This window comes from Pteropus alecto, unplaced genomic scaffold, assembly GCF_000325575.1.
Source record: "Pteropus alecto unplaced genomic scaffold, ASM32557v1 scaffold7, whole genome shotgun sequence".
Taxonomy (NCBI): Eukaryota; Metazoa; Chordata; class Mammalia; order Chiroptera; family Pteropodidae; genus Pteropus; species Pteropus alecto.
This window is the reverse complement of record NW_006494614.1, coordinates 13,501,992-13,527,788: the sequence shown is the minus strand read 5'-3', so window position 1 is coordinate 13,527,788 and position 25,797 is coordinate 13,501,992. Positions and strand designations below refer to the sequence as shown.

Genomic DNA, 25,797 nt, shown 5'->3' with positions numbered 1-25,797 from the left:
TCTGTCTATATTTGTAAATGTTTTACTAATATTCAAACTTGCATTGATGTTATTGAAATCCTCTGTGTATGTATTCACATCCTGAAAAGTGTGTCTATATACTTTCACACATGTGGTAAAGATAAGGGAAATACTTTGAAATCTGTTCATACAACTTAACACACATAATTTTGAAAAGTTCCTCTAGGCTTTTGCTCAGCCTAACTACCACTCGTTTCCTTACTCTTCTCTATATTTCATATGTAATTTCATCAGTAATTTGTAATATCCCATAAATTAATATCTCACTTATCTAGAATTTCTTTTTTTGGTAATTTAAAGTATCCAAAATATAACAGAAAATATTAAACCAAAAATATCATCATCTAGTAACCAAAAGGGATGACACAAAATTACTTTTACTCTAGAAATAATCTTAACAAGTTTGATAATCTGATTTCCCAAGCTAAAAGTAGAAGGCAACTGCCAAGGCAAGTCTATGATAGTCCCAAAAAGTGACAGCCTGAGAAGGATGCAGACAAAATACTAAAGGACTAAAAAAAAAAAAAAAGGTATAAAAATTATAAAATTATAGTTTAGAACTATTGAGTTTTGGTATAAGTAGCTATGTGAAGGTTTACCATTATATGTTATATTTATAATGATGACTGCATAATCAATATAAAATTTAGTTATATTCAGTATGAGTTTTGGAAGGCATTACATTATAGAAAAATTTTCATCAAAAAAGCTTAACATATTTTTTAAAAAGTCTTATTTAAAAGAAGAGAAACGATGAAAACAATTTTTAAAAAATGAAAGAGAAACATCAGTGGTCTCCAGAACTGACTTGTTTTTATACGCAAAAGAAATTCTAATTTCAAAAATCAAGAAAAAACTTTTCCCCAAATTTTTATTAAACCCCTCAAAATCCTTAACTGTTTGGAATATTTGTGTATTTTGAAGGTTAATGTGTGTGACTGAAAGTTTAGAATTCGTCATACAGCTGCACCCAATTTATGCATACACTTAGCCCTAGATACAGCAACTCTGGTGTGATGGAAAAAATTCAGGATGTGGAATAAAATACCTTTCATTATCTAACCATAGTAGGCTGCCCTGTATAAAGCCTGTTCACCAAATATAATATGCCGATACTTGCAATTAGTATTAGAAGAGTGTAGAAATGACCTAATATAATTGAAAAAAAGATTGGAATATCCGAAGAGCAGAGATCAGCAATTATTTATCTCAGAACTAGTGTGAATGTGTGTGAGCGTATGAGCTGGTGGATGCATTGGGAGGATTGGGACGATGTAGCTCTTGTTCTCTGAAACTAGTCATCCTCTCCTCCCCACCATTATGTTACCCCTAAACTTCCAGCTTACTGGGGTTTGGCTAACAACACAATGTTTTTCAAAGAACTGCCCATTAAGAACTTTATCTCTTCTCAGCTAGATAAACAATCTAAGGACTTCACAAGAATAATCTTTGGAATACAGAGGCTTCTGTTGGATAAAGAGAAGCCCCTTTCTGTTCTGTGGACCCTCCCTGCTTCCACTCCCATTAATTGACAGGAGTCACAACTCTGCAATTTTTGTTTTACTTAGAATTTAAACTAGTGCTACTGACCCAGATACCAGATCACAAATAATATAAATCTCAGGGCATAGGAGAAAAGAGAGTACTAGCATACAGTAGAGAGATCTGGGAGGACGTGTAAATTTTTTTTTCCTCTCAAAACTACTTTAAATGGATCGGTTGTTAGAAAAATTTGCAGCTAACAACTTAGGAGATACAACTTGTTAAATTTTCCAAAATTTTTCTTTGCCATAGCTACCAAAGTGGCGTATTTTTGTTTTAAAAATCAGAATGGCCTTGGTGCTAAGATTCTACTGCCAAACAAAAGTACCACTTTATCAAGCAATTGCCTAAAAATAAATGTTGTTATTTTTAAGAAAACCAAATTTAGTGTTCTGCCACTGCACTTGGGACATTTACTTTAAAAGATTTTCTTTGTGGTCTTTGTAAGCGACACTATTGTGTTCACCAAATGGGCAGCTGTGCCACTTCGTGTAGACTGGTACATGACTGATGTGGCTCCATAAACGAATATCCTGGGCAGTCATCGACCCACATATAACAGCATGTCTCTCCTGCACATACTCCCAAATTAAAGCTTGGGTTTTTGTGAAAACTGGTGTATCATAATGCTGCACGGACTATCTTTTTATAACTAGTAACTAAATGTGTCAATTTTTAGGCTAGATTAAACAAAATACTCTTTGTGGCTTTACTGTTTTGAACTATTTGCAAATTTTCTCTTTTGTTAGTATCATCTGTAACTTTCAAATAGAGCTGCACACTGTGAATCCACCAGATTTATGATATATCAGTGGTTTCTCTTAGCCTAGTGCTTTCCAAGTTCGGCTGCCCATTGGAATGACCTACAGGATTATTTTAGAAAGCCCGTTTCCAGGGCTTCACCAAGATCTTCCCTGGAATCCCTAAGAGTGAGGCCCAGAAATCCACGTTTGATAAAGCTCTCCAAGTAACTGTGATGATCATCCAGGTTTGGATGAGCATAACCTACCTTTTATAAACTTATTGTTCCTCCACCTCCCACAGCTCTCTCTGTACACAACAGTGTTTTTTTTTTTTTTCTTTCCAGTTAAATGTTTTTTCAGTTTTACCTGCCTTTATATTTTTTCCTGTAAACACCCATTGGGAATGAAAGTGGTGGCAAAACTATCAAATACTTAGATGATATTCTTTTCAGTATTTAGAAAATGGAAATATATTTTAGCAATAACATTGTCATATAGTTAATGATGGTAAAGAATAAGTCAAATTTACAAAACTCCTGTACAAATGTGATCATTTTATAATCAGTGGCAAAATTCAATTTGTCTTATTTCCTGGAAATTAGATACTGTAGTCCCCCCTCATCTGAGGAACATATATTCCAGGACCCCTAGTAGATGCCTAAAACCCTTTATAGTACTAAACCCTATATATGCTATGGTTTTTCCTATATATACATACCTCGGATAAAATTTAACTTATAAGTTAGGCACGGTAAGAGATGAACAATAACTAATAATAAAATATAACAATTTTAACAGTATACCATAATAAAAGTTATGTGAATGTAGCATTGTTAAGTAAAATAAGGGTTACTTGAACACAAGCACTGTGATACTGCAACAGTTGGTCTGACAATCGAGACAACTACTAAGTGACTAACAGGCAGGTAGCATGTACAGCGTGGACGTGATAGACAAAGGGATGATTGACTCATGTCCTGGGCCAGACAGAACGAGATGGGAGTGAGATTTTATAATTTGCTCGGAACAGCACGCAATTTAAAACTTATGAATTGTTTATTTCTGGAAATTTCCATTGAATATTTGAGACCGTGGTTGACTGTAACAGAAACCCTGGAAAGCGAAACTTTAGATAAGGGAGTACTGCTATGTTATATATATTTTTCATTCCTAATCCACTTTATAATATAGGTTAAATCAATTCAATATAGTTCAACAAACTTTTATTGTGTTCAATCTTAGGCACATAGCATATAGAGTTAAGTCCTAGATTTTACCCTTCCTCAAAGAATTCATAATATAGTAAGGAAGTCAGCTATATTTTTAAAGAAACAGTGTGAAAAAGGTGAATTAAGTATAAAGTGCTGAAGGAACACATTTGAGAAGGATTAACTCTAACAAGGTGGGCAAATATGATGAAAAAAAGGTTTCCTAGAGGAAGTGACACCTGGATTCAGTTTTGAAGGATGAATTGGAGTTTGCCAGCCCATGGGAGAGCTCAGGGAAGTGGAGGGCATCCCTGGAAGGAGAAACAGCTTGTGCAAAGGTATGAAAGTGTGACACTGCAGTGTTTAGGATACAGCAAGTATTTGGGGATTGCTGCTATAAGAGGATAGCTCTTCCTAGTGGTGGGAGATGGCAAGGAATGAGGCTCCTGAGTTAGACTTCTGGCATGAATAGACTTCTGGTCTTGAATGCCATGCTAGAAAGCTTAGACTTTAACCTATAGAGGACCAAGAATTGATGCAGGTTTTTAAGTCAGGGAACTGTGATCAGATGAGAAATTTGAGAAGGAAAGCTGGCAGCACCATTTAGGCTGGACTGGGGTAGGTTTGTGTGGGGACTAGAGACAAAGAGCCCAGTAAAGAGCTGCTGTACTAAGGAAGCGGCAGTGGGAATGGCAGGAGAGACATTCTGAGAGCAGAATGAATGTTCAGTATACGTAGGAGAGAAGAGTTGAGGGTGACATGTCACCTAAACTTCTGGCTTGGAAGACTAGGTATATAGTTAAACCACCAATTAAGAAAGAAAAACCAGGCTTGAGGAAAAAGATGACTTCACTCTTAGACATGTATGTTTAACATTTTTGTAGAGTGTTCATCAGTAAGGTTGATAACACTCATACATAAAGCAAGCAATGACAAGAAAGTTAAACAGGCATTATGTGATTTTTATAGTGAACTAAAATCCATTAGTTAACACATAACCAACCAGTAAGTCATATATTTTGTTCTGAACCCAATCAAATAGCAACTATACTTTGTCAATCTGTTATAAACTAAATGCTCTTTTTAATTTAGCTTTGAAGCCATTTTTTTTCCCTGAGAGAAGAGAGAGGTTTTCTAAAAATCTGGCCCCAATTTACATCCGATGCATTATGTACATGGTTACAACTCCATTTTATGTTTTCAAGAGAGTACCTAATTCCACTTGATCTCAAATAGTAAATGATTTCAAAATATAACTGCCAATTTTCTTGGGACACATTTATAAGGCTTTTCAGGCTGTAAGATTTAATTTTCTGTTTAGGTTTTATAAAATTGTTGACTTACCTCAAAATGTTCCTACTCTGAGAGATGAACCACAGGACGTTTGGATATCTGGAAACGAATCTAGTATTAAAGGTTGGGTTAGCAGCAGAGATGACTGTCTCCCCCTCCTCTTGTTGAAAGGGGACCCTGTTCGGTTCTGCCCCTTTGTATGTCTGCTGTCTGCAGGCCTGGGTTCTGTTCCAGGCTATAGTCTCTTGTAGTCCCAGGCTTTTGTTCAAAATTATCTCCCTACTGCAGTCCTGTTGGCTGCAACCTGCACACACTATATCCATTTTGAATATTTTTAACTTCCATCATGGTAAAATCATCACTAAGAGAAACTTATAGTTTTTTTTTTTTTTTTTTAAACACGTTTAGTCTCGAGGTGGCCTTTTTTGTATGTCATCAGTTGTAGGGGTTCTGTTCAGCTAGACTTCAGGTGACTCCCAATGATATAGCTGCCGGTAGTTTAGTTATAATTTTGATGTGGTCGTGAGAGAAGGTGAGCACAACATTTACCTATTCCACCCACCATCTTCACCAGACTATTTTTTCTCTAGTTGTTGTTTTTTTAAAAGCGATTATCAAAGCACATTTGTTAAACTTGATTTCCCAGTAGAGAAACTTTAATTTTACTATTGGCCAAAAGCATCTATCACATCAGCAACTTTCATTTATGTTCTTAAAAAGTATCATTAGATATGGAAACTGTGTCTAAGAAGGAATCTCTAGGAAATTGAGTTTAACTCTGTGGTGGATATGGTTTGTACCTGGTCCAGACACCCTTTCCTAGCTGAGGACGCACTAATTCTCCGGCTTTATGTTGCACTGTGAGTTGCATTTATATGTGTAACAGGCACTTACATTTACCAGAATTTTAAACACATTTAGTACTTAAGGAATATTTCTTAATATTAATATTATTTACTATTTTTATACTTGTCTTTTTATCCTGTAATGTCTTTACAATTGCAGGTAAATGATATCATCTATAGCAAAGATAACAATAATTATTTAAAAGTAACGAGCAATATTTATCAAGCATTACTTGGTGCCAAGAGTTTTCCATGCTTGGTCTCATTAAGTAGTAAGTACACAGGTAGAAATTTTCTCCATTCCACAGACAAGAAAACTAAAGTTCAGAGACATTAAGAACTGGCCTAAGTTAACAGTGGATGGTTGAGCAGGGGTTCCCTTTCATGCAGTAGGATGCAGGCTCATAGTCTTGCACAATCCTTGGTTGGCATCACTTAAAATGTAATGTGGGGTGTCAGAGGTCAGCATTTGGAAAGATATTCAACAAAAAATAGTGGTGGCGGTGGGGTTATTATGTTCACACACACACACGCACGCACACACAGAACAATGCAATCTATTAATCAGTAAAGTTTTTCACTTTCAAAGAACATGAGAACAATTTTTTTTTTTAGATCCAAAGAAGCAGTTCTCAAAGTGTGGTCTGTGGACTCCTGAGGATCCCAGCGGCCCTTTCAAGGGGCGTGTGAGCTCAAAATTATTTATAAAACAATATTGTGAGGTAACAACTATTTTCATATTACTAAGACTCATTTTCTCACAAGTGTGCTCACAGTCGAATTTTCCAGTGACTGCATGACATGGGATATTGCAACAGATTGAATGCAGAAGCAGATATAAGAATGTGGCTGTCTTATGTTAAGTCTAATATTAAAGAGCTCTGCAAAGATGGCAAAACTCTTCTAAAATATTTTTTTTTGGAAATTGTAATTTTTCATAAAGATCTTTTATTTGTTACTATATGAGGTTTTAATATTTTTATTTTTAAATGAATTAAACAAGTATTTTTAAAAATTGTTTTAAATTCTAACATAGTAAATATTGACAGAACCCATATAAACAAAGCTTTCAGAGGTACTCAATACATTTTAAATTTTAGTCCTGAGACCAAAGAATTTGAAAACCTTTGTTCTGTAAATCAGTTATGGAATACTATTATAGACTCAATTATTGAATATCTTCATCTTTCAGAACTTTTTGAACATGCATGTCAAAGTGGAAATGAACTTGGATGATTTAGCACTGCAGCTCTGAGAGTTTAGCTAATGTTAATTACCATATCATGAAATCACAAGACATTGTTCCCTCACACTTTCCCACTCACGGAGATCTGAATAATGTATCTAGTAGTGAAACCTGTCGGCAAGGCTACGGGGAACTAATATTTCCTTACTGCCCAAAAGAATGAACAACAAATTACCACAGAACCTGTTGCCTCAAAAATATAGACCTGTGTGACTTTTCAACTACCATAGCACTCATTTTGATTTTCAACAACTGCTTCCACACAAAAAACACTGTAATCACTGTTGCAAGATCATGCCCTTTTTCCACCAACAAAAATTTGCAGATATATTGTTAAAGGTGTCTATTTAAGAGGCAGAAAGGGCTTTGCACTATTTATCTTCTGTGAGTCAAGTTCTTATTTCTATCTTCATATTCACTCTTTTCCTCTGCTTCTGAACCCCATGACTCCTCCCAAAAAGTCTTTGGTCTTTATTTTTTTTAAGTACAACAAATAACACACAAAATAGAGAATAAAGCAGACACTTTAATACTGAGAGAACCACTTGTAATCAATACACCATGTATAAAGTGATTAAAATTTTCAACTTAAGATGGGTTTTTAATTGGTGTCAGTTCTATTACAATGAGCTGACAGAGAGCCATTAAAACTCTAATAACATGTGACGATAAAAAAAACTATATAAGAATTCTCTTCTATAATAATCAGAAATATGATAATAGGCCAGCAGTATCCAGGTAAGTGAAGAAACTTCTAAGAACTAATGTACTGTGTTCATCCTTCAGACACCTACTTACCTGGCACCTATTGAGGTACTAGCTGCAGAGAATATGAACAGGAGGAGACGTTTCCTGCTTTGAGGCTCACAACTGACCAAAGACGATAACACCTTCATAGCTGACTATAATGCAATATGTTAAGTGCCATAAAGGCTTTTGAAAATTGTGCTCTGAGAAGAATAGGGTAGGAAGTGATGATGGACAAGTGGGATTTAACTGGACTGGTGGGGTTAGTGAGGTAGTTTCAGGTATAGGCCCCATGTGGGCCAGCAAAGTGTTTGTTGTCCCCTTGCAAAAGTAGTGGCATGGTCACACACACAGAACGGTATGCTTGTATACATGTGTATGTGCATGCAGAAGGTGGAGTTGAGGCGGAGGTGAGGCTAGAAAGGCACAGTCACCATGTAGAGGAACAGCACAGATAAATTGGACCTGAGTTGCAACTTACCCAGAGAGATTAATTTCCTGAGTACCCAGAGGACCTCATCTAGCATCTCATCTATAAGACAATTCCCCTACAAGGATACCAAGACTCTCACTACAAGCAAGGGCCCAATGTCTGATTTAAAAATAATGCTCTTGTAGCTTTGCCTATTAAGAATTTATACCACCATAGGCCATTCAATAAACAGAAAAGCTTTTTGAAAAAAGTCAATATCAAACTTAAAATTATTTACAATCTAAACTTTTTATTACAGTATGCCCACAAAGTAATATATGATCTAATGTAATCTATAAAAATCATATTACATAATCACATACTCATTTTTGAAAGTCAGTTCTCAGGATACAAAACTAGGTAACTAAAAGAAAGATAGTTTTAGAAATAAGTGTATTCTATTTGATTAATATTTCTATTTGAGACTGGACTACTTTTTGGGATGTTGTAACAACTTAGTTGTAAGCATAAGGTCATCCAGTTTTATTAAAACAGGCTAATATATGTTTTGTGCCTGAGTGACTTGCATGTAAGTGTGTGAGTAAATTATAATCTAAAGTCATGTTATTCTTCAACTTTTATGGAGAATTCTCACAAAACTATTATAAGAATTCAACTGCATATTCTAAAAGAAAGTTCGTCCTTTTTTTTTTTTTTTTGAATATGGAATTTCAGTTTATTTGGCAGCAGCCAGAGTCCCAAGTTTAATGATTGCTGGTTAAAATTGTTCTCTTTTTCCTTGTTTTTGATTTGTTGCAAAATTATCAAAACTATGTCGGCATGGACAGCATTTCTCACCCTGAATGTTTTTAAATTTTCAATATTTTTTGTGTGTCATGTGTGTTATTGGAAACAGACTTTTGCCTCTAAAAAAAAAAACAGAGAAAAAGATTATGTTTGCATTTTCTTTGTTCAAGGTGTTTATTGCATCTCAGAGGGCGTACATGCACTGGGTTTTTAAACTGAAATACAAAGAAAGCCATTTTGAAATTGATTTTAGGTAATTTTTCCCCATTACAGTGTATGTTATCCCCACAGTAAATTCAGATACAACCACTTTTAAATGGTACCATACATCTATTAAATAATTTGAAAAATAGGCAAACACCTTTCCAACCCAATATGCTTTTAACGAAGAGCTGCCAAGCCACGAGCAACACTGATCAACAGTGACCTCATTTATGCGTCAAAATCTTAAGCCAAGCCATCAGCACAGACAGTATGACGACAAATTAAAAATTAAAGAATACAGTATGTACAGTAAAGGATACAATTCTCTGAATCAGTTTAAGTTCTAATCACAATGGTACAACAAAACCTACTTTTGAGTTCAGTTGAGGGATGGAAGAACACTAGTCTACAGAACACACAAAGAAATACTAACTTAACAAGGTGTACATAAAATCCACAATAAAATAAAAATATTTGCAGTAATCTTTAAATTACAGATATATCTTGGGGTGCCTTCATAATATCACTTGAATAGCACATTTGTAATTGCATTTGCACGGACATGATAGAAATGAACCCTTTATTTTTCAGTGCATTTAATCAAGAATGAATAAATAGGTCAATTTAGATGCAAAACTTGTCAAATATAATTAAAATATATATTTTAATATAGCAGTGATTAAATATGGAATTCTTTCCATATTATTATTTTTTTCATTCTTGATAAGGTAGCTTCAAGGAGAAATATTTATTATGGACGTTAACCTTTATATTTTTTCAAAATAAAATTTCTTAACATATACAGTGCCACAAAAATAAACATTTCTCACAACAGTTGAAGTTCCTGTGATTGGAAAAATGTACTCCACACTGAAAAAAGTTTTGTATATTTAAGTGTTTTCCTTACTATTTGATAGTATCACACTATGTTTGTAACAGAGATACAGAAGAAAAGAGAATTTACGGGGAGAGTTTAGGCTTGTCCAAAAGTTATATATACATTGAAACCTTCAAAAACACAGACACGTCTTTCCAAATGGCTCACCACACAACAGCTGCACCACCCACCCACGGGTGAGGCCCAGGAAAGCACTAAAGGCCTCGGAAACACCCATTCATTGTTTACATCGTACAACACACAAATAACCCAAATACACTACAATTTTGAGAGTAGGGATAACAGCTAAGGTAGTACACATTCCTAATGTTCACTTTCACAGCTGTGCTACACATTTTGGAAGAGAAGTTATGAGTAAGCATTGGGTTTGGTACTGGTGGCTCACTTTGTAACTCTGAGCATCAATCTTATTTGAAGTCTCCAAACTCATTATTTTTTTTTCCTATTCAAGTCACAAAAATTGCAGCTGTAAAGATAAAATGCACTGAATTAAAAAACAATATTACACACTCCTCAAATGTTTTACCTCCCTTGCAGTTTTACTTCATAGTTAGTATGAAAAATCTTTACACAAAAGGTTTCTAAATTACCAAATTCACATTTATATACTTTTCACAATTCTTTAAAACAAGCTTGAAATTTCAGTCAGGAAAAAATTTTAAATACCTTTTAAAGTATAATTTTGTTTTAGAAAAAAGTTATATCGCAAAATTTTGAAATTTGGATACTTAAAAATCTTAGTTTCAGTTAAGGATTCAGTTTCAATTAAGAACAGCTAACCTTTATAAAAGGGCAGTGAAAAAAAAAAAGAAATACCAGTGACTTTTATTATTATTATTATTATCACCACCATCATCATCATTATCTTATTTTATTTTTTTTAGTTACGGTGTTTAATGAGTCACCAAACAGTTGAACAATGACGGAATGGAAGGGGAGGGAGATATTCCTCATTCAGCGCCCTCACTTACCTCCTTGGCTAATCCAACCTTCGACAGTCATCTTTGCCAAGAAACCTTTCCTGGGGTCTTAAGGCTAAGCCCTGTGGGTAACCTTTCTTCACAAAATAGTGTGTGTCTCGTTCTCAAGTGTGAATCTTTGAGACAAACAGGGATTGTCTCAGGATCTGTTTTGGGTACTTGTCAGCATTCCTGGCATATGATGAGTACAATATTTACTGAATAAGTGGCAGATAAAAGGTTACTCTATGCAGTGTCCTTGGTCACTCCTCAAACATAAATTGCTAAAATAAGTGCTCATTGTCTTACTTATGCCTATATCAGTGCAATCCAACCCAAAGTGGAATATAAAAATTAAGCACAAGGAGCAATTACTTGGCTGAGATGTCAGTCTTAAAATGACAAATTGTTAATCTTGTATGAGAAAAAAAATCATAAAGCAGGAATTCAAAAAATCTTAGTATGCATGAGAGAAATTTTAAAAACAAATAGCTACAGATGTATAATAAAAATAACACTGGACAGTGGTCCAAAAACTTTGACGCTCTTACAGCTCTTCCTGCGACCTTGGTCTAATCACTCAATGCCAAGGATCAGTCCCTTTAGCTGTGAAATGAAGACCAAGTATCTGGCTAGTTTATCTCACAGTATTTGATCTCTTACAGAGATGATCAGAGAAGTTTAATGACTGAGAAGTGGATAGGAAAAGTACTGTGTAAGTGAAAAGCAGCATTACTGTTCATCCACATTCAGCAAGTATTTGTTGAGAACCTACCCACTGTGTTAGGTGCTGGGTTAACAGTAAACCTTTTCCTTCATCAGTTTCCTTTCATAAGTTCACTGTTAATCATTTCATAAATTATATTAGAATTTAAAAATAGAATGTTAAAATTTAAAGTTCTGCTTAAATGCAGAAAAGCGAAGGGTAATAACCTAACCTTTATTTGATGAGGCCAAAAAAAGGATAAAAAAGTAAAAATACAATATATAGCCTAATATATTCTCAGATGCTTTCTAAATACACTATTTAAATGTTACCTTTCTATAAATTCCAGTCATTGTGTAAAGTGGCAATTTTCTAACTTACCAAGTAGCCTGGGCAACTTTTTGCTTCATCAGTATAACCTCTGTACTTTCTAGTGTAAGGACAATTTGGAGGTTTCTCTACCTCTTTGTTTTATAAATTGAGATAAAAAAATTCATTGATAATTCATTGATAGCTTTTAATATCGATTTAAAAAGTATAAATACTCAAATTATTTTTATTATTATTGTTATTTACATGTATTCAAAACACAGAAGTACAAATATCATACCTGAAATAGCTAAGCATTGCATAGGTCATTATTACAAGCCCGCAGGAAAAGCTCAATATTAGATACCTTAAATTGTTTACAAGAAATCCTTGATGTTAAGATCCGCTAATGGGTCCTTTGCTGGAGGTTTCTTGGGACTCTGAGTGGCAGGTGTAGGGCTTGGAGAAAGCTAATGGGGGAAAGCCAGCCCAAGAGAGCAGAAACAGAAAGCAAACAGATAGATGAGCATTAGACAGAGAACATACCACAGAAAACTAACATGCAGAAGATTAGATGGCTAAAGGTTTACAAAATCTACTTTGTTCTACTTAGTCACAGTGTTGTGTTTAATTCTGGATTTGTAAAATAGACTTCTAATGATCCTTGGCTTTCTTGAAATTCTCTGACAACAGATACAGCCAAAGTAAAATTTGAGGACTCTGGTAGAACAACATGGACATGAGTTAGAGAAGATGTGAAAGACTAGTCACGTAAAGATATTATGAATATATAGTAAATAAAACAATAAATTTTTCTATACAAAAGCATTTTGACTTTGAGTTATTATTACTACTAAACTAATAAAGAAATTTAAATGAATTTTCTTCTAGTGAGAGTGAGTTTGAAAGAAAAATGGAGAGTTTTCAGAAAGCCACCCAAGAAATTAATATAATTGGCTAAATATACTGTGATTTCATATAAAGTATTTTAAGTGAAAGCCAGTCAAGTTTGGGGCACTGTCTGTTTCAGATGAGCAAACAGTTTCCTAGTTGTGAATGTCATTAAATTATAATATTGCCTGTCTAGCTTGCAAGAAAGGCTAATTATTAAATACTACAGGAAAGAATCATACCAAATTGCAGCAAAAGCAACAAAGAATTGATTTACCTTGTGTCCATTTAATTAATACCTAAATTATCTCATCATGTGACAGAAATAAATTCTAGGAATAGGCTTTTGCAGGAACATTAGGATACAAAGCCTTGAGAAAGGTCATGTAATCTACACAGAGTAATAACCGACATTTATCCTTTGAGTCTAATTAATCTCCTATGCTTGTGACATGATGGAATTCTTAATAATCTGGGATTGTGGGGCAGAGATGTATGTTTTTACTGGTTCGGAAAACAGAGCTCCAGAAGTAAGAATTTTCAGATTTGTTCTTATGTCCAGAAACTACTGATGATTGAAGAACCTATCAAATTCTCATTTTTAAAACTTGATTCATACTTCATAGAAAGATCAGAAAAAAAAGAAGTATAAGGGTTGACCTTGTTTGGAAGATAAGAAACTCAAAGACTGGTTCATAGTTAATAATTGGATGAGATGACAACAACATGCGAGGAATAATGGAATACTCCAGGTGTCAGTAATGAAAAGCTGTTTTGTTTTTCGAAGCTACGAAGTTATGTTTGTTTTATTATCTAGTATAATCAGCTATGCTTCTTCTCTGATTTAGGATATATGATCTAAAAATTATAAAAATATGGCATAACATTGCCTAAATTACTATAAATTCGATGAAATGATTAAAGCACTCTGTTTTCATCATATCTATTTTTCATTTTCATTTGAGTTAAGTAAATAAATTGATGCTATGTAACACTGGCATTATTCAAGAAAATTACCTTAAATAATAAAACTATATTAATTTATTTCTAAAGTTTTCAGCATGCCAAATACAATAGGATTTAAAAAATCTCGGTAACATTCTTCCAAGTTCATAAACATAGAAAAATCTTTCCTTTTTTCAAAAAGGTGGTAAATATTCATGGATATATCAACCATCAAGGAAATATTCGTGATAACTGAGATCCTTCTTAGAATTAAAATATATCTGTACTAAATATAACTCCAACTATTATACCTCATACTTTCTTTACTCTCCCCACAAACAACTCAAGGCAGGGTTCATTAGTCTCAGAGCAGAATGGAAAATTTCTCATGAAGACAGTGCTGTGGTTATGGTATCATCAAAGGCCAGGATTTCTCACATCCTAAATTTATCTCTTTGAATACCTACCATTCCCTCTCCTGGTCACTGTGGCTTTTGAGGGGTTAAAACGTTAAAGTAAAGAAGTTGAAAGCAAATTTTGGGAAGAGCTAAAGAATGGATTTAGAGATGATTCAAAGAAGCAAAGGGGATTCATGTACACTCAGAAAGTACACAGTAGGAATCATATGGATAAGACAATATAAATACTCATTTGGTAAGCTAAACATATAAAAGTAAACCATTTAGTGATATAGTTAAAATGTATCTGAGTTGTTTGTTTTGGTTTCTGAGCATGGTGTTTCCAAAGTTATAACTTGGTGTTCTGATTCTATCCAAGTCAACTTCTCATGGTGAAATCTCTTTGGTTCCACTCTGGCCAGGCAATGAATCAAGGACGGTTGACACATGACTATCATTAGCATGACTATCACTATTAGCAGCAAAAACACGTATATTTTTTGTTTTACAGTTCAGCAAAGTATATATATTTTAGAATCTCTGTAAATGAAGGTAGCATACCGTATGGTAAGAAATTTGGCCTCACCTAAAGAGAAGTTTGACCTTTGTCTTGGATCCTTTGTCCTAAACTTCTGGAATTTCTCGAATGATAGGAATATCTTTGTTATTCAGAGTGGCTTCTTGAAAGCAAACCTGATATTTTATGCTAACAAGATAACTTAGAGTGGGGGCAAGCCATGACACAAAGACCAATCATGTGATTAGAGAGATGGGTTCTCAGGCCACATGATATCTGCCTGACTGCAGAGAGGGACAGAGGCTGGAGACTGAGTTCAATCACATTGGCAATAATTCAATCAATCATTCCTATACAATGAAACTTCAATAAAAACTCTGCACACTGAAGCTCAGGTACACTTTCGGCATTGGCGATATTGCATGCATATTGTCACACACTGACGACAGGTAGGTAACACGTCCCTGGGGACAAAGAAGCTTCATGCTTGGAACCCTCCCAGAATTCGCCCTATGCATCTCTTCTTCTGGCTGGATCTAATTTGTATCCTATCACTATAATAAAACCGTAGTTGTCAAGTTAACGCTTTCCTGAGTTCTGAGAGTCATTCTAAAAAGTTGTCTAATCTGAGAGTGGTCCTGGGAACCCTCAAATTTGTAGACAGCTGATGTGAAGTGAGGGTGGCCCATAGGACTCCTAAACGTGTGGCTGGTGTCTATAAAGTAAGGGTAATCTTATGGGGACTGCTCCCTCAGACTCTGCAGTTTTGCAAACTCATTGCAGTTAGTGTCACAAGTCTTAAGCAAACTTGACAGGCTGAATGTGGTTAACTCTGGGAACACATAATAAAACTGTAGATCAGAAGAACTCATTTTTCTGGAATAAATGCATAGATACTTTAAATGCCAGTTATTCTCAGGAACAATTCTGAATTAAGTAGAGAGGAATAAAAGGACCTTAGAACAGTTAGTTATTTCTGCCATTTTCCTCCAAACCTCACACTATTCCTAATCTGTCTTCCATGTTCCTTTTACTTCTGAAGCAACAGATATGAGGATTAAATTAAATAAAAACACTTTTAAACAGTTTTCCACATGACAGTTTCATACTTATAAATTACTGTCATTATTTTGTGGACATATAAGAAACTGACCTGTGTGCCAGGTACAGCTGCAGCTCCAAAGGGTGGCCTCATCATGGGCTGTGCAAACATGACTGGCTGCTGAGGCATCATGGGCATGCCCGTCCCAGCAGGAGGCTGAAAAAAGAAAAGTGGTTCACAGCATGAATGGAATCCACTGTGGCAATGCCCCGACATTTATGTCTTTCGTATGCTTCTGAAAGTTTTTGAGGAATCTAGGTCCATGAGAAAGTAAATTCTATAATTTTGAACAATGGGTGCTATGAGGCTGCCAAGTGGCAGACAATCACTGAGGTGTGGTATAAGCCTGGCTGGCCACACGGCATCCTCATCCCAACCAGGCTTTATTGTTGTTTATTTGTCTTCTGTAAACATAACTTTTGAAGCGATAAAAACTTGTTTCTTTATGGAAGATGGCCCTAAAATTTGCTGGTGATTAAAGTGATAAGTGAAAAGTTCTCGTATAGTGATTAAGAAGTGCTTTTGATGACTGAGATATGAATATGTTTGATAGATATTACTCTAAAAAAACAACATAACAATGTACTATCAATATCACTCTGATGGAAATAATCTTAAGTATTTTATATGAAACTTTATCATGTCATGTGTAGACTACCAATGTCTAAAGCAGATGACTTAACTTTTTAAGTTTTACTTTGCTGCAGTTTGGGAAGAATTATATTCTACAGGAGTATTTGTTAATCTGGAATTTAGCAAAGGCCTTAGAAATGTCAATTACAATTTTTAGCATAGGTCGTCACTCACCATTCCAAATCCTGCTCCCGGCTGTCCAACAGATGGGGCCCCGGCAACAGGAGGAACTGAACTGGTCGGAGGCACAGTTCCTTGCTACCATAAAAAACACAAAATATACACACACACACAAAACAATAACAAAGAAAAAGAGCCAACATAATTTAAAAATGACACAATATAATTTTAAAATGCATGCCTCTTAGGTATGTGTGGATATGTAAAGAAATCTCAAATTTCAATTTTAAACTTAAAAATGGCTCTAGCACCATGCCAATTATATAAACAAAGTTATTAACGTGATGGTCACTATTGTAGTGCTATTTGGGCTCACTGCCAGGCAATTACCCACAGCACTGGATTTCCTTTCTACCACCTTATATATCTCTCCCCCACCCTCACTATAAATGAGTCAAATTTCTCTAAGCTTGTCTTTATTCTGTCATTTTATCCTCTGGGAGGTAGTGGGTTAGACATTTGAGGAATGTGTTTTCATTTACATTTTCAATGTTTGGTTTTCACCATCCCCCCCCATTTAAAAATTATTCTTTTCTGAGTTATACTTGCTTCTTTCTGACTTTTGACTCATGTACATTTACACAATGGCCAAAATTAATTCTCAGTTTTAGAATGCATTTAAAAGAATGCACATAGTATAGCACACATATCTCGTTTTGGGTATAAGTCTAATAGTTTTCAGTCATACACCAAAACCCTGTAATAGTTCCCTTATATTTAAAATTAACCCCATTGCAATGCCTTAAATTTAAGTTAATCATTAGAGCAAAGTCCTAAATTAAAAAAGAAAATATTACAGTGATGTCAGCAAAAATGGTTAAATAAAGAACAGCCCTTATTTTTCCATAAAAATAATGGAAAAATAGGCACAACTCATAATCAACAATTTGGAACTCTGAAAATTAAGTAATAGCTTTCAGCAACCTAGAAAATACTTCTTCAATAAAATCAGCCAAATCTTGGTAAGAATAGTGAGCTTTGAGGCATTTTAACTTACCCTAGTTCCAGCCACTGTTTTTCAGCTTAGCTGTAGTCTTGAAAATAACAGCGCACATTCCCAGTAATAGTACCAGAGGGACTATTTATTACTTGTTTTGTCTTGTCTGGGTGGCTACCTGGAAAGACTGGCTCAAAAGGCTCACCAAACTGGGAGTGCACCTACTGCTAAAGTTGTTACCTGAAACCATTTGTGGAAAATATTTACAGGTAAATGTTTTAGTTGTTGCTGTCTGAAGCAATGGATAACAGTCAGGGCAAAGAGTAGACTAAACAAAGAGCTTGGGAGGAAAGGTTGGAAAATGAGATGCTTTGGGGATTTAGGGTTTGAAAAGCTCAGACATACTCCTGGGAATTCAGAAGGCCATGCACATTCCCAGGGCTGTGCACATGCTCAGGAAAGACTTGAGAAGGCCTCTGGCTGATCTTGAGGCTTTGAACAAGCAGTAAGTGATCACTAAAGCAGGCTTGCAAACTGCCTGGTTAAATTTAAAGACATGCCCCAACACACACTCTGAGCCTCTGTGCAAAGGCTAGGAGATATTTTGAGTTCTAGGAGTTTAAGTAGTATCTATCTAATGACTGATTAGTTTACCACCTAGATAAAGGAACAGAAACTTCAGTGGTTACATTTGACAAAGAACACGGACTATAGAATTAGTTCAAAATGGTCACTAAACAAATAAACAAACAAGAAAAAAATCAAACAACTGTAAAAAGTACAACAACAAAAAGAGTAAAATCTGATATTGAGTTGCCACATTATAATACTCAAAATGTTGTGGTTTCAACAAAAAATTATGAGGCATACAAAGAAAAAAGAATATATAGCCCATACGCAGGAGAAAGATCTCAAATCAATAACTTAAAATTCCACACCTTAAGGAACTAGAAAAAAAGAACAAATTAAACTCAAAGTTAGCAGAGGAAGTAAATAATAAACATTAGAGTGGAGATAAATGAAACAGAGAATGAAAAAACAAAAGAGAAAATAGAAGAAACCGGTTCTCTGAAAAGATCAGTAAAATTTTCAGTAGACAAACTTTCAGTAGATGAACTAAAAAGAAAAGAGAGAAACTTAATGATCAAAATAAGAAAAAAGGTGGGACATTAATCCCAAACTTAGAGAAATAAAAATGATTGTAAGGAAATATTATGAGAAAGTACATGCTAAAACATTAAATAACGTAGACAAAACACTGAAATTCTTAGAAAGGCACAAACTACAAAAACTGACTCAAGAAGAAATAGAAAATCTAAATAGATGTACAACAAGTAAAGTGACTGAGTCAGTAATAAAAAGACTTCCATCATAGAAAAACCCAGAAACAGACGGCCTCACTGGTGAATTCTATTAAATAAATAAGGAAGAATTAATACTAATCCTTCTTAAGCTGTCTCTAAAAAAAGGACACTGCCTAATTATTCTTCAATGCCAGTGTTACCCTGACAACTATTATCTTGATACCTAAGTCAGACAAGGACATTACAAGAAAAGGAAACTCCAGATCAATATCTTTATGAACACTGATGCAAAAATTCTTAACAAAATACTAGCATACTAAATCCAGCATACTAAAAGAATTATATACCATTACCAAGTGAGATTTATCCCAGGAATGAAAGGTAAGCTCAACCAATGTAATATATCACAGTAATAGAATATAGGGAAAAAAACCCCACATGATCATCTCAGTAGATGCAGAAAAGGCATTTGACAAAACCCAATATCTTTTCACAACAAAACAAACAAACAAACAAACAACACTCAACAAAATAGGAACAGAAGGGAAATTCCTCGACCTGATAAAGGACATCTATAAAGAACCCATGGCTAATACTGTACTTAATGTTGAATGACTGAAAGCTTTCTCCTAAGAACAAGACAAGGATGTACTGAAAGTTCTAGTTAAGGGATTTAAGTAAGAAAAATAAATAAATAAGATCCAGATAAGAAAGGAAGGAAGAAATATGCTTATATGGTCAATCTACAACAAAGGAGGCAAGGATACACCATGTGATAAAGACGATCTCTTCAATAGGTGGTGCTGGGAAGACAGGACAGATACATGCAAAAAAAATAAAATTGGACCACTTCCTTACACCATGCACAAAAATAAACTCAAAATAGATTAAAGACTTAAATGTAAGACCTGAAACCATAAAACTCCTAGAAGAAAACATAAGCAGTAAAGTTTTGACATCACTCTTAGCAATATCTCTTTGGATATGTCTCCTTGGGCAATGGAAAAAAAGAAAAAAAGAAAAAGAAACCAAATGGGACTACATCAAACTAAAAAATTTTTCCACAGTAAAGAAAACCATCAACAAAATGAAAAGACAACCTACTGAATGAGAGAAGTTATCTGCCAATGATACATCCGATAAGGGGTTAACATCCAAAATATATAAGGAACTCATTAAACATAACAGCAAAAAATTGGGAGAAGAAATTAGAAATTGGCAGAAGACTTGAATAGGTATTTTATCAATAAGGACATACAGATGTCCAACAGATATATGAAAAGGTGCTCAACTTCACTAATCATCAGGGAAATGCAAATTAAAAACAAAATGTGATATCACTTCACACCTGTGATAATAGCTATCATTAATAAATCAACAAATAACAAGTACTGACAAGGATGTGGGGAAAAGGGAACCCTCATACACTGTTGGAGGGATTGTAAATTAGTACAGTAACTATGGAAAATAGTATAAAGATTCCTTGAAAAATTAAAAATAGAGCTGCTATATAATCCAGCAATTCCACTTCCGGGTTTTATCTGAAGAAAATAAAAACACTTACTAGTTATAGCCAAGATATGGAAGTAACCTAGATGTCCATCAATAGATGAGTGGATAAAAAAGATGTGATACATAGATGCAATGGAATATTATTCAGCAATAAAGTAAAATGAAATCTTGCTCTTTGTGACAACATAGATGGACCTAGAAGGTATTATGCTAAGTGAAATATATCAGAAAGAGAAAGACAAATAATGTATGCTTTCACTTATATGTGGACTCTAAAAACAAAACAAAACAAATGAATAAATAAAACAAAATGGAAACAGACCCATAGAAATAGAGAACAAACTGATGGTTGCCAAAGGGGAATGGGGGTGGGAGAATGAGAATAAAAATAAAAAAAGAAGAAATAAAACTATCTCTATTTGTAGATGACATGATCTTAGAATGCCCTAAGGATTCCATACACAAAAACTGTCGTAGTTAATAAGTTTGGCAAAGGTACAGGATACAAAATCAATACACGAAAACCGACGTAGACTTTACTGTATACTAGTGACACACTATAAATGCAATTACAGAAACAATTTCATTTATAATACTTTAAAAATAATAAAATACTTAGAAATAAATTTACTAAGAGAAGTATAAGACTTTTACCCTAACAACTATAAAATATTGTTGAAAGAAATTAAAGAAGACCTAGATAAATAGAAAGGTATCTGTGTGCATGGATTGGAAGATTTAATATTGTTAAAATGTAAATACTTCCCAAATTGCTTTACAGATTCAGTGCGATCTTTATCAAAATTTCAACTGCTTGTTTTGGAAAAACAGACAATCTGAATCTAAAATCCATACAGGAATGCAAGGAACCCAGAATAGCCAAAACAATCTTGAAAAAGAAGAACAAATTTGGAGGACTTGCACTCCCTGGTTTCAAAACTTACTACAAAGCTACATCAATCAAAACAGTGTAGTTCTGGCGTAAGGACAGATGTATAGATCAACCCAGCAGAATAAAGAGTTTGAAAATAATCCCATACATCTACGGTCAATTGTTTTTTGACAAGAATGTCAAGACCAATGACTGAAGAAAGAATACTCTTTTCAATAAATGGTTCTGGGAAAACTGAATTTCCATATGCAAAACAATGAATTTGGACCTCTATCTCATACCATATATAAAAATGAGCTTAAAATAGGTTGAAGATCTAATGTAAGAAATAAAACTGTACAATTCTTAGAAAGAAACATAGGTGTCAATCTTTAAAACCTTGGATTAGGCAATTGTTTCTTAAATATGACACCAAAAGCACAAACAACAAAAACAAATAAATTAAAGTTTATCAAAATTAAGAATTTTTGTGTATCAAAGAATACTATCAAGAAAATGAAAAGACAAATCCCAGAATGGGAGAAAATATTTGCAAACCATATATGTGATAAGCAACTAATATCCAGAATATATGAAGCTCTCTTAGAGCTCAACAATAAAAAGACAGCCCAATTATAAAATGGGCAAAGAATGTGAATAAATGTTTCTCAAAAAAAAAAAAAAAAAAGATGTACAAATGGCTAATCAGCGCATAAAAAGATCCTCAACATCATTAGTTATTAGGAAAATGTGTATCAAAATCACAATTGAAACCCTATGCTTTGCTGGTAGGAATGTAAAATGATGTAGCTATTGTGAAAAAGTTTGGCAGTTCCTCAAAACGCTCAATAGAGAGTCGCATGAACCAGCAATTCCATTCTTAGGAATATACCAAGAGAATTCAGGACATATATTCACTCAAAACCTTGTACACAAATATGCGAGTATTTTTCACAATAGCCAACAAGTGTAAACAACACAGATGTCCTTCAGTTGATGAATGTGCCATATCCAAACAATAAAATATTCAGCCACAATACTGAATTAAGTATTGATACATGCTACAACACGGATGAATCTTGCTTTCATAATAAAACATGCTAAGTGAAAGAAGCCAGGCACAAAAGGCTCCATAGTATAAGACTCTCTTTACATATCCAGAATAGGCATATCCATAGAAACAGAGTAAATTACTGGATGCTAGAGGCTATGGAGAGGAGAAATTGAGAGAGACCATGCTTCTTATTGGGTTTACGAAGATATTCTGGAATTAGATGATGATGATAGTTTTAAAACATCATAAATATACTAAAAATCAATGAACTGCACACTTTAAAACTGTGAAAATGGTGAATGATGTTATAAAGAGTTTTATCTCAAACGTTTTTTAAAAAGAAAGAAAATACTAAATGCTAGCAGAAATGCCACCACCAAATATGCCTCTTTGGCATAAACATTATTTTGAGTTGATTACTTTGAGAAACAGCAGATGCAGGTGAAGTTCTAAAAACAAAGGAGAGGTTAAAATTTTGTAAGGGTCATTTACATTTATCAAGGAAATCTCCATTTTTAAGGGTTTCAAGTTTTGCACCAGGAAGAGAAGGATGACTAAATCATGAGAATCTTAACAATGGAGAAGGCACTGAGTGAAATCTGCATAATAAATCTTACTTTTGTTTACCTTGCTTTTCCTGATACCTCCCCATAACTGGTCATCCCACACCTTTCTTTTGTCTTTAGCTTAAGATGGTATGTAGCCCGGTGGCTTAGGCCACCTCGTGGAGTTACTCATTTTTCCCTGGGTATCTCTCATGTATACATGAGGTACACAGATTAATAAACTTCCATTTTTCTCTTGTTAGTGTGTCTTTTATTACAGGAATCTCAGCCGAGAACTGAGAAGGGTAGATGGAAAGTTATTTTCCTCCCCCTACAAGTATTATATTTCAGATTCACTCTTTACTCATCATTTCAACGAGGTAGGTGGTAAGCTATTCACCAGACCCAGAATTGTATTATTTACTGAAGTTGCATCATTTATCAGAATTGTATTATACAATAATAATTATATTATTTACCAGAACTGTATCATTAGGACTTAAAGATATGGAAGAAAGGTTTTTATTAGTTATCAAAATAAAATGAGTTTATAGAAATTCCTGATCAAATACATGGGTCAAATAATGTAAAGAGTTTCTAAGTTAGTCATTTTGCTCAAATGGTAGATTAACTCAATAATTACTCTCCAAATATTATTTATCCTAAGGTCTTCTAATTGTTTTCTTTTTCAACACTCGCTTGAATATTTTATCTATAGGCATATAAAGATTAGTCATTTTTAGAGAGAGAATTGTGAAATCTGTGGCCTCCTGCAAAGTGCGCACAATTCTAAATTTCAAGTATTTTCTCAGTTTGTATGATAGAAACTTAACAGGTCTGATGTGCACTGGAAAACAGGAATAAGTAGCCCTGGAAACACGGGGCTATTGATGGCCACGATGATAGGGTCCTGACAGCAGACGTATTTCAAATATTCAAGTCCTGTTAAAGTTTCTAGATATAATTGGGGTTCTCTGATCTGAAAAATTTTATAGCTGCATGTCCAAGCAGCAATTTAGAAAAGTTCGAAACAAATTTAGAAAAGCAACTTTAGCTCTTGTCTGCTGATAAAAACTTTAAAAGGCAGCAAAAGGATCCTCACCCCCACTTCTGGCCCTTCATTTCCTACTCAAAGGTAAACCCCTACAGATTATCAGAAAAATTTATAAACACTGTTTTGCTGCTTGTGAAGAACAAGTCTCGGCTGTCTCTCTTCTTCTTCTTTTTGACTATTCTTAGAAAAAAGAACTCAAACATCTTAGGAACTGGAAAATGAAAAAGATGTTTTATGAGAACCATGGATGGAGGGAAGCCAGAGGCCTCTCAGACTGATTTCTGAGGTAGAGCAAAGCCAGCGCTTTGTTAGGGAAGAAGAGCTTTGCAGTAAACGGAGTAAATGGTGGTAAGTTTATACAGACCACATATAAGACTAAGTGAGATTGGATCTTTATTGATACAATCATTCTGCTTATGAGAGCCTTTATGTTGTTGCCTAAATGTTACGGAAAACAAACAAAAGAAATACAACTACATGTAACTCTCCCCTCCTCATAAGTTATTTCTGTTCTAATTTCTTTCCAGATCTGCTGTGGCTACTTCATGCTAAAGCCCGCTGTCTTTAACTTCCTGGAGTTTAAACACTAACAACTTAAAGGTTTCTGCCTCATAAATAAACATAAGGAGTTTTGAGGTTATAAAAAATGAGAACATTCATCTCATTCTCAGTGACGATGCCTGGTGCCCGCCAACCAGATAAACGGCTGTCTTGTTGCCCTGAAGAAGCAAACAGTTGCTAATTAAGTATTTGACAAATTCTTAACCTATGTGGGTAAAGTCTTGAAACTCTAAGGTTAAAATCTTGACCTCAGGGGAAGTGATGGTCAAGGAAAGTCTCCAATTTAATACTATTTTTAAAGCGCTTCTCTCTTGTTCCCTTTCTTTGTCAGCAACCTCGTTATTTAGCAAACTCTCCCATAAACCTGGGCAAACGCTGTCTTGGTGGCTCCATTCACAGTGACCCCCAGTTGTGTAAATTCTACCTGAGAATTTTCTTTCTTGTCTTCCTTTTCACTCTCACCTCAGGCTCTCAACCATTATTTTTTTTTAACTTACAATTGATCTGTCAGATATCAGTGTTCTCGCCATCCTTTCTCCTCTCTCCTTCATTCCATCTTAGACTCTGCTATCACCTTGACTGTTCTGAAAACTAACTTTTTAAAAACAATTAAAACTGTTATCCTGCTGATAAAAGCAATACCACTGAAATATAAACTTCTCAGAATAGCACACAAGTCCTTTTTGATTTTGTAGAGAATAGAATAGAAAAATTAATTCCTTTAATTTGAAAATACCATCTTCATGTAAGATTTAATATGAATATGTAGTATTAATAGTTTATAAGATCAATTCTAAAAAACCTTTCTCTTTCTTCAGGGATTTTATTTATATTTTTTGAATCGCTGTCCTTCTATCCCCAAGGAGATAGAGACTCTTAAACGTTTTTGTATCTAAGAATGAAATGCGGCCCCCTACGCCTGGAGTGCTACCTGCTTATGGTTTCAACATCAATCTGGGTCACCAGCCACAGGTAAATGCTTGGGGTTCCAGGGTAACAATTACACTCCCTTTCACTCTCAAATGAGACCTGGTTTGGACAATAAATTAAATGGTTGTCCTAGGCATAGGTTAGTTTAACAGAGAAATGTATTTTTTTTTTTTACTAAGTATCCTTCATAAAAATTAAAATGGAACTCTTTTATTTTACAGCTAAATACAAAAATGGTCTCTTAAGCGTTATTTTTAAATACTGCAAAGAAAGATTTACAGAGATAAATACTTAGATACAGGAGGCAATTTCTTCATTGTGATGAGTTAGACATCACTTCTTAAAATTAAGTTCCTTCAGACTTTGAACTCACCAAAGGTAGAAATTATTAGTCCTTGAATTTCCTGCTCTCTTACTAATACC

The 25,797-nt window shown here is 34.4% G+C and overlaps 1 protein-coding gene across 9 annotated transcripts in view; it reads right to left on the bottom strand.

The window, feature by feature from the left end:
- Window positions 1–9,008: 9,008 nt before the first annotated feature.
- SNAP91 (synaptosome associated protein 91) overlaps window positions 9,009–25,797 on the bottom strand; it is a 125,782-nt gene continuing 108,993 nt past the window's right edge. For 6 of the 9 annotated variants that reach the window (XM_025042722.1, XM_025042721.1, XM_025042720.1 and 3 more), the window contains 4 exons: window positions 16,601–16,684; window positions 15,845–15,949; window positions 12,308–12,410; window positions 9,009–10,432 (listed from right to left, as the gene is read on the bottom strand). In XM_025042722.1, coding sequence (XP_024898490.1) covers window positions 12,318–12,410; window positions 15,845–15,949; window positions 16,601–16,684 — 282 coding nt within the window. In that variant the 3' untranslated portion in view covers window positions 9,009–10,432; window positions 12,308–12,317. Of the gene's footprint in view, window positions 10,433–12,307; window positions 12,411–15,844; window positions 15,950–16,600; window positions 16,685–18,557; window positions 19,651–25,797 lie in introns of those variants that run through there. The other 3 variants (XM_025042724.1, XM_025042728.1, XM_025042727.1) reach the window with 3 other exon arrangements.